Source organism: Sceloporus occidentalis, unplaced genomic scaffold, assembly GCF_023333645.1.
Source record: "Sceloporus occidentalis isolate IW3139 unplaced genomic scaffold, rSceOcc1.0.p SCAF_3, whole genome shotgun sequence".
NCBI classification, from domain to species: Eukaryota; Metazoa; Chordata; class Lepidosauria; order Squamata; family Phrynosomatidae; genus Sceloporus; species Sceloporus occidentalis.
The window spans coordinates 2,737,661-2,755,187 of NW_028316983.1; the positions used below are offsets into that span (position 1 = coordinate 2,737,661).

At 46.2% G+C, this 17,527-nt stretch overlaps 1 protein-coding gene across 1 annotated transcript in view; it reads right to left on the reverse strand.

Moving 5' to 3' along the window:
- The window catches only part of LOC149315426 (cilia- and flagella-associated protein 337-like), a 71,888-nt gene that overhangs the window by 39,054 nt on the left and 15,307 nt on the right, over positions 1-17,527 (reverse strand). The window contains exon 11 of the mRNA XM_089513314.1: positions 14,557-14,687. Coding sequence (XP_089369440.1) covers positions 14,557-14,687 — 131 coding nt within the window. The remainder of the gene's footprint in view (positions 1-14,556; positions 14,688-17,527) is intronic.

Below are 17,527 nucleotides of genomic sequence, written 5' to 3' on the forward strand. Positions count from 1 at the left end.
CGTAGTTTCATTCAGCCAGGTGTCACCCATCCTATATCTGTGCATTTTATTTTTCCGCCCTAAGTGCAATACCTTACATTTCTCTGTGTTGAATTTCATTTTGTTAGCTTTGGCCCAGCTTTCTAGTCTATTCAGGTCATTTTGAATCTTGATCCTGTCCTCTGGGGTATTAGCTATTCCCCCTAATTTGGTGTCATCTGCAAATTTGATAAGTATGCTCCCAATTCTGTCATCCAGGTCATTGATAAAGATGTTGAATAGCCCTGGGCCCAGGACAGAGCCCCACTGGACACCCCACTGGTCACTTCTCTCCAGGATGAAAAGGAGCCATTGTTGAGCACCCTTTGGGTTCGGCCGGTCAACCAATTACAGATCCATTTAACAGTTCCTTTGTCTAGCCCACATTTTACAAGCTTGTTTGCAAGAATGTCATGGGAAACCTTGTCAAAGGCCTTACTGAAATCAAGATATACTATATCCACAGCATTCCCTTCATCTACCAAGCTGGTAATTTTGTCAAAGAAAGAGATTAGATTTGTCTGGCATGACTTGTTTCTCTGAAACCCATGTTGACTTTTTGTGATTATGGCATTGCCTTCTAGATGTTCACAGACTCTCTGTTTAATGATCTGCTCCAGAATCTTTCCTAGAACTGATGTCAGACTAACTGGACGATGATTGTTGGGATCCTCTTTTTTCCCCTTTTTGAAGATGGGGACAACGTTTGCCCTCCTCCAGTCTGCTGGGATCTCTCCTGTTCTCCAGGAGTTTTCAAATATGATTGCCAATGGCTCCGATATTACATTTGCCACTTCTTTTAATACTCTTGGATGTAGTTCATCTGGTCCCGGAGACTTAAATTCATTTAGATTAACAAGGTGTTCCTCTACTATCTCTTTACTTATTCTGTGCTGAAATTCCCCTATTCTGTCCTCTGCTCCATTATCCTCAGGTTGAGCACCCTTTTCCTTTTCTGAGAAGACTGAGGCAAAGAAGGTGTTGAGTAATTCTGCCTTTTCTCTGTCTTCTGTTAGCATTTTGCCATCTTCTCCACGCAGTGACCCTACCGTTTCCTTCTTCTTCCTCTTGCTGCGGACATATCCAAAAAAGCCCTTTTTATTGTTCTTAACCTCTCTAGCAAGCCTGAGTTCATTCTGCGCTTTAGCTTTTCTGACTTTACCCCTACACATGCCTGCTATTTCTTTGAATTCCTTTTTCGTGATTTCCCCCTTTTTCCATTTCTTATACATCTTCCGTTTCAAACTCATCTCGGTTGGAAGCTCCTTAGTCATCCATCCTGGTTTCTTGAGACACCTCCCATTTTTCTTTCTCACTGGAACTGTTTGAAATTGTGCCTTCAGTATCTCTCTTTTGAGAAACTCCCATCCATCCTGAACTCCTTTATCTTTTAGTATTTCTGACCATGGAATCGCCCTCAATACTTCTCTAAGTTTACTGAAATCCGCTCTCCTAAAGTCTAGGATGCGTGTCTGACTCTGCCTGGCTTCTCCTTTCCACTGTATTACAAACTCCAGGAGAACATGGTCACTTCCACCTAATGATCCCACCACTTGCACCCCATTAACCAAGTCATCCTTGTTGGTTAGGATCAGATCTAAAATAGCTGACCCCCTTGTTGCCTCTTCCACCTTTTGGACCATGAAATTGTCTTCCAGGCAAGTGAGGAATTTGCTAGACCTTGAGGATTTTGCTGAGTTTGACTTCCAGCAAATATCAGGATAGTTGAAGTCGCCCATCACTACTACATCTCTCCTTTCTGACTGTGTGGTCATCTGTTCTAGAAAGGCATCATCCAATTCCTCAGTCTGACTTGGGGGTCTGTAGTAGACTCCCACCGTAACATCCTTGTTGTTTCCCTCCCCTTTGATTCTTATCCAGATGCTCTCCACCTGGCTTCCAGGATTGATGTCCAGGATCTCTTCACTGGTGTAAATATCTCTGACATATAGTGCTATTCCTCCTCCTTTCCTGTTTGGCCTATTGCTCTTAATAAGGTTATACCCCTCTATTTCCACATTCCAATCATGAGACTCATCCCACCAGGTTTCAGTGATGCCTATTATATCATATTTGCTTTGTTGTACTAGGAGTTCAAGTTCATCTTGCTTATTTCCCATGCTCTGTGCATTAGTGTAGAGACATTGCAGACCATGTGTTCCCTTTACTTGTTGCCTGTGCAAGTTCTTTTGCCTCCCACTGTTGGGTCCTTGCACTGTTTGCCTTGTTTCCTCTATGTCAGTTTGACTATTTTCGTCATCCCTTTCGCCTTCCTTAATATTGTCTCCCTTCCCCTCGGAACTCAGTTTAATGCATCTGCTCTACAAAAATAATGCGGCTTGACGCTACTTTCACTGTTATGGCTCCATGCTATGGAATCCTGGGATCTATAATTTTGGGAGGCATTTAGCCATTGCCGTCAGAAAGCTCTGGTACCACAACAAACTACAAACCTGGGATTCCACAGGATGGAGCCATGACACAGTGGTTTCAAACTGCATTAATTCTGCAGTGTGGCAGCTGTCAAAGAGTGTGGGGGGTTTCAAGCTAAGGAATTTTCATCTTCAGTGCACAGTCTCTGATCAATCATTCTCTACCCGACTCACAAACACAATCCTACTACATGTACTTTCCCAACTACTATTTCCTCAGAGGAAAGAGGCAACGTCCCGGTAGCAGGACCTCAAATTACAAAGAAGAAGATTCTGACTAAACTTTAGGAAGAGCTTCCAGATGAAAAGAGCTGTTCAACTGTAGGATGGAGTCCCTCAGAAGCTGGCAGACTCTCCTTCTTGGGAGGCTTTCAAACAGCGGTTGGACGGCTGCCTCTCAGGGATGTTTTCATGGTGGACTTCTGCACAGCCAAAAGGGAGCTGAACTAGACGCCCCTTGGAGTCCCTTCCAGTTCTACGATTCTGTGATTCTTCTCATTTTTGGACCTCATACTCTCATTTTTGGCTTCCTTCCACCTTTCCCAGCATTATTGTCTTTTCCAATGAGTCCTTCCTTCTCATGATGCGTCTGAAGTACGACAGCCTCAGTTTGGTCATCCTGGCTTCTTCCAGGGAGATTTCAGGCATTGGTTTGTCTTTTTGGCTGTCAAAGGTATCTTCAGCACTCTTCTCCAGCACCAGCTCTTGAATGAGTTCATTGCCTTTCCGTTGGCTTTCTTCACTGGCCAGCTCTCACATCCATTCATGCTGATGGGGAAGACGATGGCTTGGACAACCCTTTAAGATTTTGAAAGATTTTTTCTCGTTCTTTCATAGCTGCCCTTCTCATTCCTAATCTTCTTCTGATTTCTTGGCTGCAGCCTTTCTTCTGACCAATGTTTGATCCAAAGTACAGCAACTCTTTTACTATTTCTATTTCCTCATTGTCTTGGTTGAATGTATATAGTTCCTTCATGGTCATCATTTTTGTTTTCTTTACGTTCAACAGTAAGCCTGCCTTTGCACTTTCTTCCTTGACGTTCCTTAGTAATTTTTCCAAGTCCATAATGTTTTCTGCAAGTAGTATGGTGTCATTTGCGTATCTTTCTCCTGTCTTTATTCGTCCTTTTTCCAAGTCTGCTCTTTTTATGATACTTTCTGCGTAGGTATTGGACAAACGAGGTGACGATCTGTATCCTTGTCTGACCCCTTTGCCAATTGGGGACCATTCTGTCTCCATATTCTCTTCTAACAGTAGCCCTTGTCCCAGTTGCCTGCCTTCAAAGTCATCCCTAGGTCTCAGATTTTGGAGCTGGAATCTTGTGGCTCTTTAGGCAACATTTGTAGAGACCCAGGAGTCCGGCAGGGCTGAAAATCACGAGTACAAAGCAGGATGCCTTGGAGAAGAAAGTGCTAAGAGTACAAACAGGTGTGAAACAACAAAAGCAGAATCAATTTAAGCAATTCTGCATCTGACAGAAAGGAACAGACTCCTCTGGAGAAGCACTGTGGGTGACAACACCCACTAAAAGTAACTTGGCACAGGAGGCATGCTATTTTGGGGAGTGATGTGTCACGTCCTTTTTAATTATTATTTTTTACTTATGGCAAGATTTCTTCAGAAGAGGTTTGCCATTGCCTCCCTCTGAGGCTGAGAGCCTGTGACTTGCCCAAGGCCACCCAGCAGTTTTCATGGTTGAGCCAGGAATTGAACCCTGGCCTCCAGAGCTGTAGTTCAGTGCTCAAACCATTATGCCACCACACTGCTCCCAGGCATGCTATCCTCCCCCTAAAATGCTCAGGGTAATCCTGTGATGGAGAAACCAATAAAAGAGGCCTCAAAGAAGGAACTATATTGTTGTTGTTGTTGTTATCATTATCAGCATCAGCATCATCTTATATCTCACCTTTCTCCCAATATAGGGACTCAACACGGCACACACTGAATTTAAAACAACACAATTTAAAACAATACTACATCAAGGGAAGCTAGGCTTGCCGTATCCCGCCTGGGGGCGGGACTTTCCCGGTTTGGGGCGGGGCCACACAGTCCCGCCCCAGTTTGGCCCCTCCCCCAGGACCTCCCCCCCCTCCAGCAAGGCCCTGGAGGCAGCTCCAGCCCCCCCGTCCCCATGGCTGTGTGCCACCCTCCCCACCTCCCTGCCTGACTTAAGAGCAGGTCTTCAAGACATCTTCCACTCAGAGCTATTGCCAGCCCACTTGGTATATATACCCTGCAAAAGGCATTACTTTCAGGTTACAGTGAGCAAAGAAAAAAAGGCCATCAATCGTTCCTGTTTCCCTGGGAGTCTAAATGCCTCCTCATCTTTTAAATGTCTACCGCATCAGTATTCTTGTAATTCTTTATCACAGGATCGTTTTTGAGGCCCTAAACACCTTTCCTTGTAATATGCAAATTTCTCCCGAAGCTGACCAATGGGAAAGAAGCAATCAGCCCCCCTCCCCTTGGGTTGGTTTTCAATGGCTTGGAAGGAAGAGATTTTGCCTTGCTTGAAAGTAGGAAGGGCTTTGGGGTAGCAAAAGGCTGCAGAAATAGTTTGACCCCCCTTAAACATCAATGTCTCAGTGCTATGGGATTCTGGGAATTGTAGTTTCTTGTGGCACCAGAGCTCTTTCGACAAAAGGATGCTGAATGGTCCACAGAGGAGGCGTTGCCTGGGGGCCGAGCCTCTTGCCAGCAGTGAGGAGGCTGCGATGATGAGGAAAAGCAGGGGCTCCTCTGGTGGTCCTGGCCACTTTCCTTGGCTCCCTCCCTCCTCCTCCTCCTCCTCCTCTCAGAGCAGCCACAGCCAAGGTGAGCTGCTCATTCACACTCCCTGGCTTTTCTCTCCCCCCCCCCTCTGCACTTTGAGACCCCTTTAACTGCCAAAGCTCAATGCTCTGGAATTCTGGGGTCTGTGAGGCATTTGGCCTTCTCTGTCAGAGAGCTCTGGTGCCACAATAAACTACAATTCCCAGGATTCCATAGCACTGAGCCCTGGCAGTCCAAGCAGTGTGTTTTGGACACAGAGATCCTCCAAATGAATCCAGTCCCTAGCTTTTATATCTCTCTCACACACTGCAGGAATAATAACCCACTTTGAGACTGCTTTAACTCAGTGCTAGGGAATCCTGGGAATGCTAGTGTTTAGGAAACATTGAGACTTCTCTGTCAGTCATGGCTCTGAGGCCACAATAGACTACAACTCCCAGGATTCCCCAGCACTGAGCAGTCTCAAACTGGACCATTTCCTCAGTGTGGATGCACCTGGGGAGGAATTCTGGGCACTGCAGTTCAACTACGTTTGGAGGGTTATGGGACTCCCTGTCAGAGATAGCTCTGGGGCCACAATGTACTACAATTCCCTGTATTCCCCAGCACTAACCCAGGACAGTTAAGTCACTCTCAAACTGGATTATTTCCTCAGTGTGGATGCAGCTTTGGTGAGGAACTCTGGGCATTTCAGTCCAGCATTGTTTTATTTCTGCAGTGTGTTTTGGACCAGAGACAAGGTGACCAAGCATCCTCCTCCTTTTCCAGGACATGTTCTCCATTTGGATCATGGCTAAGAAGCATGGATTTATAATTACATGGGTGTTTTTAGCTTTTATTTTTGGCCATGTCCTACATATTTTTGCTTGGGTGCCCTACATTTTGGGGTGAGGGCATTGGTCACCTTGGTCAGAGAGCTTTCCAGGGCTTAACTGCCATTCTGCTGTGGTGCTGGAACAAACCACCATTCCCAGAATTCCATAGCATTCAGGCAAGACAGTTAAAGTGGTCTCAAACCAGATTATTTCTCCAGTGTAGATGCAGCCCAAGCCTTTTGCCTCTCTTATGCCTGAGATTTCAAAGCCCAGCCTTGGCACCACAACAAACTACAAATCCCAGGATTCCATAGGATGGAGTGATGAGAGTGAAAGCAGTGTGGCAGCAGCCTAAGTGTGCTTAATGCAGTTCTTAACATGGTGCACCTCTTGCCTACAGAGTCTCACAAGACTTTTTTGTTTGACAACTTGTACCCATTAACTCCATTTCATGTCTCCTTTATTTAGTGGGGAGGAATACAGATAAAACAAGTCAAAATGAAGAAAAACCAAAGTCCCTTGAGCATGTTCTATATGCATAGCCATGTTAACCCATGTTCAGTGTTAAACCCAAAGGGTTTGGTTGTGGAATACGCCTCTGAAATATGCAAGAGGCAATGTTAAAATAAAGCCATGTTCAATGCTCAAATGTGCTGTTTGGAATGGGGAGAGGGGGGTGGCCAGAAAGGGAAGTACATTTCCGTGATCTGTCTACGAATAATGTCAAAATGTCCTCCATTTTGATCATGCCTAAGAAACATGGATTTATATTAACATTTCTAAAAAAGCCTCAATTTTTTTGCGTGTCCTCCATTTTTATAAAATGTGTCCTACATTTGAAAATGTTGTCCTGCATTTGTCCTACATTTGTCCCGGTTTGGAGGTCCTCACTTATGGCAACCCTATCTTCTACACAACTATTAAAGGCACAGGAGCCCTGTCCCTTACTTCACTTGGCAACAACCCTAATTGTCCTTCAAAACGTATGCCTTGGTAACATTTGTGAGGTCCAAAACACACTGCAGAAATAACCCAGTTTGAGACCGCTTTATCAGCCCTGGCTCAGTGCTAGGGAGTCCTGGGAATTATAGTTTTTTGAGCCATTTAGCCTTCTCTGTCACAAAGAGCTCTGGTGCCACAATAAACTAGAATTCTCAGAGTTTCCTAGTACTGAGCCAGGGTAGTAAAAGCGGTTTCAAATTGGATTTGAGGTCTCAAACTGGTTTGCTCCCATTGGATGGTGTATGTTGGAATGGACCCCTCATAATAAAAATGTAAGACCATGGGCAAGTCACACTCTCTCAGCCTCAGAGGATAGCAATGGCAGCCCCCCTCTGATGAAACTTGCTAACAAAAACCCATGTTAGCTTCACTTTAGAGTTGCCATAAATCTTCAACAGTGGGTTTTCTTGGCAAGACTTGTTCAGAGGAGGGTTTGCCATTGCCATCCTCTGAGGCTGAGAGAGTGTGACTTGGTTTGGGTTTCATGGCCAAGTGGGGATTTGAATCCTAGTCTCTAGGAGACACCAAGGAGTAGTGGTTTGAGTGTCAGACTACGAATCTAGAAACCAGGGTTCAATTCCCTGCTCGGCCCTGGAAACCCACTGGGTGACCTTGGGCAAGTCACACTCTCTCAGTCTCAGAGGAAAGCAATTCCAACCCCCTTCTGAGGAAACATGGCAAGAAAACCCTGTAACAGGGTTCCCTTAGGGTCACCATAAGTCTCGGAAACTACCTGTAGACACACAACAACAACTCCAGAGTCGTAGTCTAATGTTCAAATTACTATGGTAATAAAAAACTAAGTGACCATCATGATGCAGTGTGGTTGTATTTTAAAGTATTTTTAACATACTCACATGGGTTTTTAACTTTTTGAAATGTTATACGTTAAGCTGCCTTGCAAAGAAAATAAGAAATTTATCATGTGCCTAAGTCTTTGTTGTTGTTAACTACCTTCCAGTAGACCTAGACTTATGGCAATCCTAGGAATGAGACATCTTCAAGCCCCCCTCTCCTCAGTTGCTCTCTTCAGGCCCTGCAGGACTTTTCCAGTGCTCAAGTAAACTTTGAGCATGGTGTTTCTCAGACACTGTAGACCATTCTCACCATCATTTCCCCACTATTGGGCAACTGTGCCCAATTTCTGCCAGTAACTTTCACATATGTCAGTCCTCTCCTCAGAATGTTATCTACTTTTGCCACAACACTTATTATGGCTGCAGTCAGAGTTCCAGACTGCCTCCATAGTAAGTGCTGTGCTAGTTTCCCTATGAGGCAAAGCCAGCCAATAATTCCATAATCACAATGAGCAGAGTGGCTGGGGGAAATATGCCCAGGTTGTCGCTGGTGAGTGAGTGGTTGCAACAAACAGCAGCTCTGGTAGTGCCAAAGATGAAGGGTTACCAGATCTGATAGAAGGATGGAGTGAATGACTAGTAGTGCCAAGGATGGGCTCTTCTGAATGTCTGGCATGTTTCCAGCCATGTACTGGTAAACCCATTGATGGAGGCTCAGAAAATAAATCTGCTAATCTGAATTAATTTTATTATTTACATTAAAAGCATTAAAAAAATTTCCAGGATACAAAGAATTATGAGATATCATATCCAAAACAGACCTCAACTAAAAACAAAGTGGATCTACTTTAATCTTTGTATTTACAGTGCTAAAACAATATCACTTTTTCTGCAAACCTTTATCTCCTCTGTTGTCTATTGGATAAGATGACTGCACTCTGCTGTGACTACTGACTATATCTTTCAATACTAGTAATATCTGGGCACAAACATTCAACTGCAAAATATACATGTCTCTATTGTGAATGGTGGGTAGGTATATATACTCTCTCTCTCTCTGTCTCTGTGTATAATTTTCAAATTCCACTTTTCACAGTAAAATGCCTAGAAGATGGGTGCAAATCCTTGTCTGATTGCACCTTTTTGTATTTTCTGAGAGAGGCTGTAATTTAAATTAAATGCATCTTGTCACATGTATGAAGTGTGTTTATCTGTACCACAGTACCAAAAGCCCACTTATGAGTAGGGTTGCCATAACCCGGCGGGGGGCGGGTATTTCCCGCTTTTGGACCGTCTGCACGGTCATGGTACGCTTTGTTGTTTTCCCCCCGGCTTTGTTATTGCGCCGCTATGGCGGCGCCTTTGGCCACTCTTGTGGCCGCCACCGCCGCCGCCACCACCATTGCAGCCGTCGCTGTGTGGCCTGCTGTGGCTGCTCCTCTGGCCACTGCCGCCGCCGCGGTTCACCTCCGCAAGCCGGGCCTGCTGCCTGTGCTGAGCCCCGCGCCTCCGCGCGCCCACACTCACATTTAATCTTCCTGGGTGCGCTGGAGGGCCTTGGAGAAGGTTTAAAAATGTAGGACCTTTTTTTTTTGTTAATTTCCTGGCCAGGAAATTTAAAAAAAAAATATGTCCTACATTTTTAAACCTTGTCCTACATTTTTCCCAGTTTTGAGGTCCTCCGGGATGGCAACCCTAAGGGAAGCAATAGTGCCATTCTGTCCTGCCTTGGTCAGGCCTCACCTAGAATACTGAGTCCAGTTCTGGGCACCACAATTTAAAAAAAGGATGATGAGAAGCTGGAGCATATTCAGAAGTGGGCAACCAAAATGATGGAAACCATGCCTTATGAGGAGTGATTTAGGGAGCTGGATATGTTTAGCCTGGAGAAGAGATCATTCAGAGGTGATATGAAAGCTTTGTTTAAATATTTGAAGGGATGTCATATTGAGGAGGGAGCAAGCTTGTTTTCTGCTGCTCCAGAGACTAGGACATGGAACAATGGATGCAAGCTACAGGAAAAGAGATTCCACCTCAAATTTAGGAAGAACTTCCTGGCAGTGAAAGATGTTTGACAGTGAAAGAGGATCCCTCGGAGTGTAGTGGAGTCTCCTTCTTGGAGGTCTTTAAAGAGAGTCTGGGTGGCCATCTGTCGGGAATGCTTTGATTGAGAGTTCCTGCATGGCAGAATGGGGCTGGACTCGATGGCTCCTGTGATCTCTTCCAACTCTACAATTCTATCATTCAATAATTACAAAAACACTGAAAATGTAGAATATAAAAAAACAAATCCTGAGGGCACAAAAATGTTTTTATCTGCCACCGAAAGGACATCAGGGATGAGGCCATCCTGGCCTCTCTAGGAAGGGAATTCCAAAGACTGTGAGCAGCCACCAAAAAGCCCTCCCTCTTGATCCCACCAAACGCGCCTGAAAGGGTGATGGAAGGGCTTTTCCGGACAATTTCAACACTCCAGTGGGCTCATAAAGGGACATACGGTCCTCCAAATAAGCTGGATCCCAACCATACAGGGCTTTATAGGTCAAAACCAGCACTTTGAATTGTGCCCGTAAACACACTGGCAATGGAGCTGTTGTAACAAGGGAGTAGTGAGTGACTTCAGTTACCTTCATGCAGAGGCAACAAATGTATGTCCCAGTAATGAAAAGGACATAAAATGTGTAGATACCCTAAATGCCTATGCCTACAAACATAAAACTGCTGAGCAATAGCTCATTTGGAAAGTTTTATTATCACACAACAAGCCTGAAATGAACTCATCAGTGCTGGGATGTCGGTGATATCACCTAACCACAGTTTTATGTGCGGCTGCAATAAAAGCAATTGTTGCTAGCAAGGTGTTCTGCATTTCAATTTGCTTTGCCCTCACTGTTTACAGTCTGATCCTCTTGTCCAAACCACATGTGTATGAATCTGCCCAACCGTGGATAAGGCTTCATGCATCTGGTGAAGTGAATGGGTCCAAAAAGCCTTAAGCTAATACAGGGAGCCCTTCATATCCGCTGGGATTTGATTCCAGGACACCTCATGGATAGCAAACTCCATGGATCCTCTTCCCGTTACGTACAATGGCACAGTAAAATAGTGTGCTTTATATAAAATGGCAAAATCAAGGTTTGTTATTAGGAAATTATATTTTTAAAAATATATATTTTCAAGCCATGAATGCTTGAATCTGTGGATAAAAAAACTGTGGATAAGGAGGGCTGATTGTATACGTTTCTTAGTCTATAAGGTGCTACATAGCTTTTTGCTAGAAGAAGAGATAGCCAAGGCAGGAGAATGCTAAAGTGACCAGAGGGGCAATGAACAGACTGGGGAGGACAAGAAACTTTACCCTAATTTACCTGAAATTAGGCACAAGTCAGATGCTGTTACTGTTACTGCTCCGTTTATTAAAAAGCTGTATGCATTTATGAGGCTTTCTTCTACTCAGAGGAGCTTATCACTTGGCGTTTTAAATCAGCTCCAGCCTCCCGGGCTGCAGCCGGGACACGGGATGGAGGTGGGGATTATCACACACCAAGGGGCCAGTCACATTACCTTTTACACCGGTTTCAAAATTGATTCTTGCATGTGAAGTTCATATTGAGCCCGATTCTGTCACAATCCATGTCAAGGCTTGCACAAGGAAATGGGTATCCAGAATCGGGCTAAAATCCGTCTTTTCTCAAAAGACCCAGATTCAGCGAAATATGAACTTGCCCTCAATCATGTTCGGGGCAAATTCAGGGAGGGATTAGGGTCAGGGGGTGGGCAGAGGTCAGAGCATTCCCTCCCCTCATCAGAAGGGAGGGGGAGGAGGAGGAGGAAAGAGCCGAAAAAAGGGGAATCGCTGGATGCAAAGGGTGACAGGAGCCAAAAAGGGGGTGACTGATGGGGTCAATTCAGGGCAGGTCGGGGGGGGCAGAAGAGGCCAAGCTTCTGCTATCCATCAGGGACCATTTCCCTTTGATTTTTATTTTTTTTAATTATTTTTGGCTAAAAATGTGCATGTTTGTAGGTAAAGATATATAGATATATATAGATAGATAGATAGATCGTGAGCAGGAGCAAGGGTCAATCCAGGGCAAGTCAGGGCACTACAGCAAAGGAAGCCTCTGATATCCAGCAGAGACCTTTTTCCTTTGGATTTTATTTTTTTTTAATTATTTTTGGCGAAAAATGTGCATATTTGGAATGACTGCTGCAATGAGAATGAATGGCCCATTAGAATGCGAATGTAATGTTGCAACTTGGCAAATTGACACAGCTTTTGCTAATGGCTTCAGGGGTAGCCTATTTCTTCCATTGGAATGACTGCTGCAAAGCGAATGAATGTTAGAAATCGAATGTAATGCTTCTCTTTCCAATTAGGCAAATTGGCAAATTGATACAGCTTTTGCTACTGTCTCTAAGGAATTCAGGGGCAGCCTAGGGAAAGCCAAAAAAAAAAAAAAATACATCCTTTTCTGGCATTCCGAGGAGAGGAATTAATTTTGTTGTTGTTGTTGTTATTTCCTGTGTATGAGGCATTCTGGGGTGCCAAGGGAGCTAGATGGCACTAGCTTTCATTTTGGGGTTGAAAATGGGGCCAAGGGTAGATCATAATCTACAACACTGACCCAAATGCCCACAACACACACACACACACCCCAGAGGTTTTCAAATTTGGCAAGTGGTGCCTGGTCCTTTAAAAAAAAGGGAGGGGTGGAAAGCACACTTCTGATGCCCCTATCAGTGCTGGAAACGTCACCTATGACCATCGCGGAACTAACTTTGATTGACAGCCAGGCACCTTCACCTTAAACCCGAATTCTCCAAGAGGGCATTCGTGTTAAAATGCCCCTGATTGGTAGTCAGCACTTGCTTCCGGAGAGATTCGGGAGGGAGCCCCCCGAATTTGACCAGTTCATTCCAGAGCAATGCCACCAGTGTGAATGAGGCCCAAATCTCCGCCAAATCGCCGGCTGCCATCAGCCCAGGTCCAAGCCATGCTCCACCAGCACTTTTTAAAAGTCAGAAAGCTGGGACCCAGGCTGATGGCGGCCGGTGATTTGCCAGCAATTTAGTGTGTGATAATCCCTGCCTCCATCCCGCATCCTGGTTGCAGCCGGGGAGGCTGGAGCTGATTTAAGACACCAAGCTCCTCATTCAGGACTATATGCCCATTCTGGCTGGCATCACTTCTTTGCCAGAGATAGCCATGACATTGCACTGACTCTTATAGAATCATGGAATCTTTGAAAGAGACCCTAAGGGCCATCTGGTCCAACCTCCTTCTGCCATGCAGGAAGACACAGCCAAAGCACTCCTGCAGATTCCTCTCCAGTCTCATCTTAAAAGCCTCCAAAAAGACTCCACCACTCTCCAATGAAGCATCTTCTACTGTCAAACAGCTCTTACTGTCAGGACACTCTTCCTAACGTTGAGGCAGAATCTCTTTTCCTTTAGGTTGCATTCATTGCTCCATTGTGTCCCATTCTCTGGAGCAGAAGAAATCAAGCTTACTCCATCTTCAATATGAGATCCCTTCAAATATTTATACAGGGCTATCATGTCACGTCTTATCTGACTCTTCTCCAGGGCTTGGTGGTTTCCAGACCCTTCACCATTTTGGTTGCCCTCCTCTGGACACAGTTCCAGCGTCTCAACATACCCCTTGAATTGTGGTGCCCAGAACCGGACACAGGATTATTCCAGGTGAGGCCTGACCAAAGCAGGATAGAGTGGCACTATTTCTTCTCTCAACGCAGCCACTATACTTCTATTGTTTATCAGGTCCCTTTCCATTTGAAGAAAATACATCTTTGGATCATTGGTGTTGATAATGACCTATAAAGCCTTTCATGGCTTGGGTCCAACCTATTTGTGGGATTACCTACTTCCATACAATCCACCCCACGCACTCCTCTGGGAAGAACTTACTGCCGCCAAAAAAGACCAGATTGGCTGCAGTTACCCAGAGGACCTTTTCATCAGCCGCTCCCAAACTATGGAATGGCTTGTCAGAAGAGATCCAGAACATCAACAATCTTGGCAGCTTTAAAAAGACTGTCCAGACAGATTTCTTCGATAAGACTTCCTTGACTGACTTTCCTGATTAACTTCCTTGACCCCCCAATAATCTGGACTCCAGTGTATAGCACTCAGGACTCCCGTTGTCTTTTGTTATTTTATCACTGGATATTATTTACCACTGTTACTGTTAATTGGGTATTTTAAGTGATATGTTGGAGGGAAGGATAATGGGTTTTATTGGCTATTTTATTGTATTCTGTACTGTATTTTATTCTTACTGGAAACCACCTTGATCCAACCGGAGAGGTGGGATATAAATATATTATTATTATTATTATTATTATTATTATCATCATCATCATCATTAGCTGTTTAGGAGGGGAAATTAGCTCACTTCAGTTTTAAAAAAGAAAAGGCCAAAAATGTGGAGGAATTCCTCTCATACATTTCCTTGGAAGCCAAAATATCAAAAACATTTCTTTGGTCCCTGGGAGCCACATGCAGCCATGGGCCAGACTTTACCCACCACTGATTTACAGTTTCTGATACACACCTCTGGCCACTCCTTCATGCATTTTGTGCCTATGTGATCATGCTGGCCCATGCACCCTTCATCAGGAATTGGCAATGACATTTTAACCCCACGTTTTGCTATAGCAGAGTATTTGCAAAGCTGTGAGAGGAAAGGCTTTTCTTACTGGATTTTGGCACCTTTGTGAACTGGAAGCGAAGTCAGAACCATGGCCCCCTTATCTGCCGGTGTGCAGGAGGCAACCAGGTTGAGCTGGGGGATGTACATGATCTGTTGGCACCAGTCTCCGTGCAAAGCCTATGGGGAGGAAGGAGAAGGAAAGGTGTGACTTTTCACAAACAAATCATATACAGCTATAAACTAGTGGGAGAAGGACAGATCTGTCTCTGTGCATGCCGATTTTGTGGATAGAAAAACAGGTTGCCTACTATTAGTTGTGGTTCTTCAAGTGGTCATCTGTGAACTCACACATTTGGGTCACTCTGAACCTGTTTGGAGATCTTTGGAAGCTTCTGGAGCAACATTTTGGCAGTAACACCACTCCGTCAGCCATGTATTCCTGCTGAAACCCAGTTCTAAGTCCACCACTGAGAGGCCTGAAGAAAGGTATGGCATGAAGAAAGGCCATCTTTCTTTCTTGAAGAATGTCTTTGGGCCATTTGTTTCCCAAACAACAGATCGGACAGGACTGGGAAGTCCCCACCAACTGATAGTGTTACATCAAATGTTGGGGAAACTGGCTTTTGCAAGAAACTTGGATAACCTTTAGACTGTGTGCACCAGTCTATGCCAGTACTAACTGAGGCAGAGTCCAAGCCTTGGATAAATTAAGGATTTATTTAGAAAAATACCGAGTGCAGTCACACACACAAGAGAGCAATCCATGCAGACACAGCATACAGAGCTAACCAAAATGGAAATATAGAAACAGGATAGCAGAGTTTTTACAGGTTTGCAGTGAAGTTGTAGTTACCTGTCTGATGAGAAGACCACCGAAAGCTGGAGTGGCTCAGACTGGGAGGTGAGGGCAACACAGAACATACACAGAGTGCAGGTGTGTACGCTGGCTGTGTGTACAGAGGTTAGGTTTTGGAACCATATTTATACCTTAAGACTAGCCCCAAGCGATGGGATATCTGGCCAAGTAACGAAGGCTGGATGTCTTTTCCCAGGAATTGACAAATGGGATTCCGGACTAGCTGACAGTTTTAATTTTTGTGTAACAAAAACAGTAATTGGAACAGGACATCCCCAAGATGGATGAATGGGGAAGTTTGGATGGGAACACAACAGCGGGTGGGCAGAGAGTTTGGCTTGTTGCTTTGGATGCAAAGAGATCCTTTGGGGTTGTTCTCACTAGGTGAAACCCCGCGTTCTGAATCGAATCCAAGGAGTGGCGTTCCTATTAGGATCCGATTTAAACCTAGAACGGTTCTAGAGCAACCCGCAATCGTCTCCACTACAAATCGAATTGTAGAGCGGAATAAAATTTTGATTCGAGTTTTCCTCATTTAACGCATGTTAAAAAAACACTAGGGTCCGATCTACGTTTTTCCATTGATTCGATTTAGGAACCGGAGCATTTAAATAGGAACGACAGCCTTTGAAATTGCGTTAGATGAATGGGAGGAGCGGAGTGCGATGGGGCTGTCCTTGGGGGAGTTGCCCTTTCTGTCCCCATCCGTCTGGCTGTCGCCATTTTTGCTTCCCTCACCCCTTTGTCCGCTGTGGTCTTTCAATAAGAGATAAGGATTATTTTTATTTTTTATTTTAATGGTTTACAGGTGCTTAATCTCTTCAGCGCTTTAAGCGCCTGAAGTCCCGGCTGCTCAAGCGCCTGCGTCTGCCAAAGGAGTACAAGGCTTCCCCCGGTGGATTGCAACCTCCCCTTTGTGTGGGGAGAGCCCATTACTAATGGAGGAGAGGCAGGAAGGGAAGGCTCCTCTCGAAGAGGCATTCCCTGCCCGCTTGGGCTCTGATCTCGCCCAGACAGGGAAGGGAAGGCTCCTTGCGAGGAGGCATCTGATCTCGCCCAGGCAGGGAAGGGAAGGCTCCTCGCGAGGAGGCATCTGATCTCGCCCAGGCAGGCAAGGGAAGGCTCCTCGCGAGGAGGCATCTGATCTCGCCCAGGCAGGCAAGGGAAGGCTCCTCGCGAGGAGGCATCTGATCTCGCCCAGGCAGGGAAGGGAAGGCTCCTTGCGAGGAGGCATCTGATCTTGCCCAGGCAGGGAAGGGAAAGCTCCTCGCGAGGAGGCATCTGATCTCGCCCAGGCAGGGAAGGGAAGGCTCCTCCCGAGGAGGCATCTGATCTCGCCCAGGCAGGGAAGGGAAGGCTCCTCCCGAGGAGGCATCTGATCTCGCCCAGGCAGGGAAGGGAAAGCTCCTCGCGAGGAGGCATCTGATCTCGCCCAGACAGGGAAGGGAAGGCTCCTCGCGAGGAGGCATCTGATCTCGCCCAGGCAGGGAAGGGAAGGCTCCTCGCGAGGAGGCATCTGATCTCGCCCAGGCAGGGAAGGGAAGGCTCCTCGCGAGGAGGCATCTGATCTCGCCCAGGCAGGGAAGGGAAGGCTCCTCGCGAGGAGGCATCTGATCTCGCCCAGGCAGGGAAGGGAAGGCTCCTCGCGAGGAGGCATCTGATCTCGCCCAGGCAGGGAAGGGAAGGCTCCTCGCGAGGAGGCATCTGATCTCGCCCAGGCAGGGAAGGGAAGGCTCCTCGCGAGGAGGCATCTGATATCGCCCAGGCAGGGAAGGGAAGACTCCTCGCGAGGAGGCATCTGATCTCGCCCAGGCAGCCAAGGGAAGGCTCCTCGCGAGGAGGCATCTGATCTCGCCCAGACAGGGAAGGGAAGCCTCCTCGCGAGGAGGCATCTGATCTCGCCCAGGCAGCCAAGGGAAGGCTCCTCGCGAGGAGGCATCTGATCTCGCCCAGACAGGGAAGGGAAGCCTCCTCGCGAGGAGGCATCTGATCTCGCCCAGGCAGCCAAGGGAAGGCTCCTCGCGAGGAGGCATCTGATCTCGCCCAGACAGGGAAGGGAAGCCTCCTCGCGAGGAGGCATCTGATCTCACCCAGGCAGGGAAGGGAAGGCTCCTCGCGAGGAGGCATCTGATCTCGCCCAGGCAAGGAAGGGAAGGTTCCT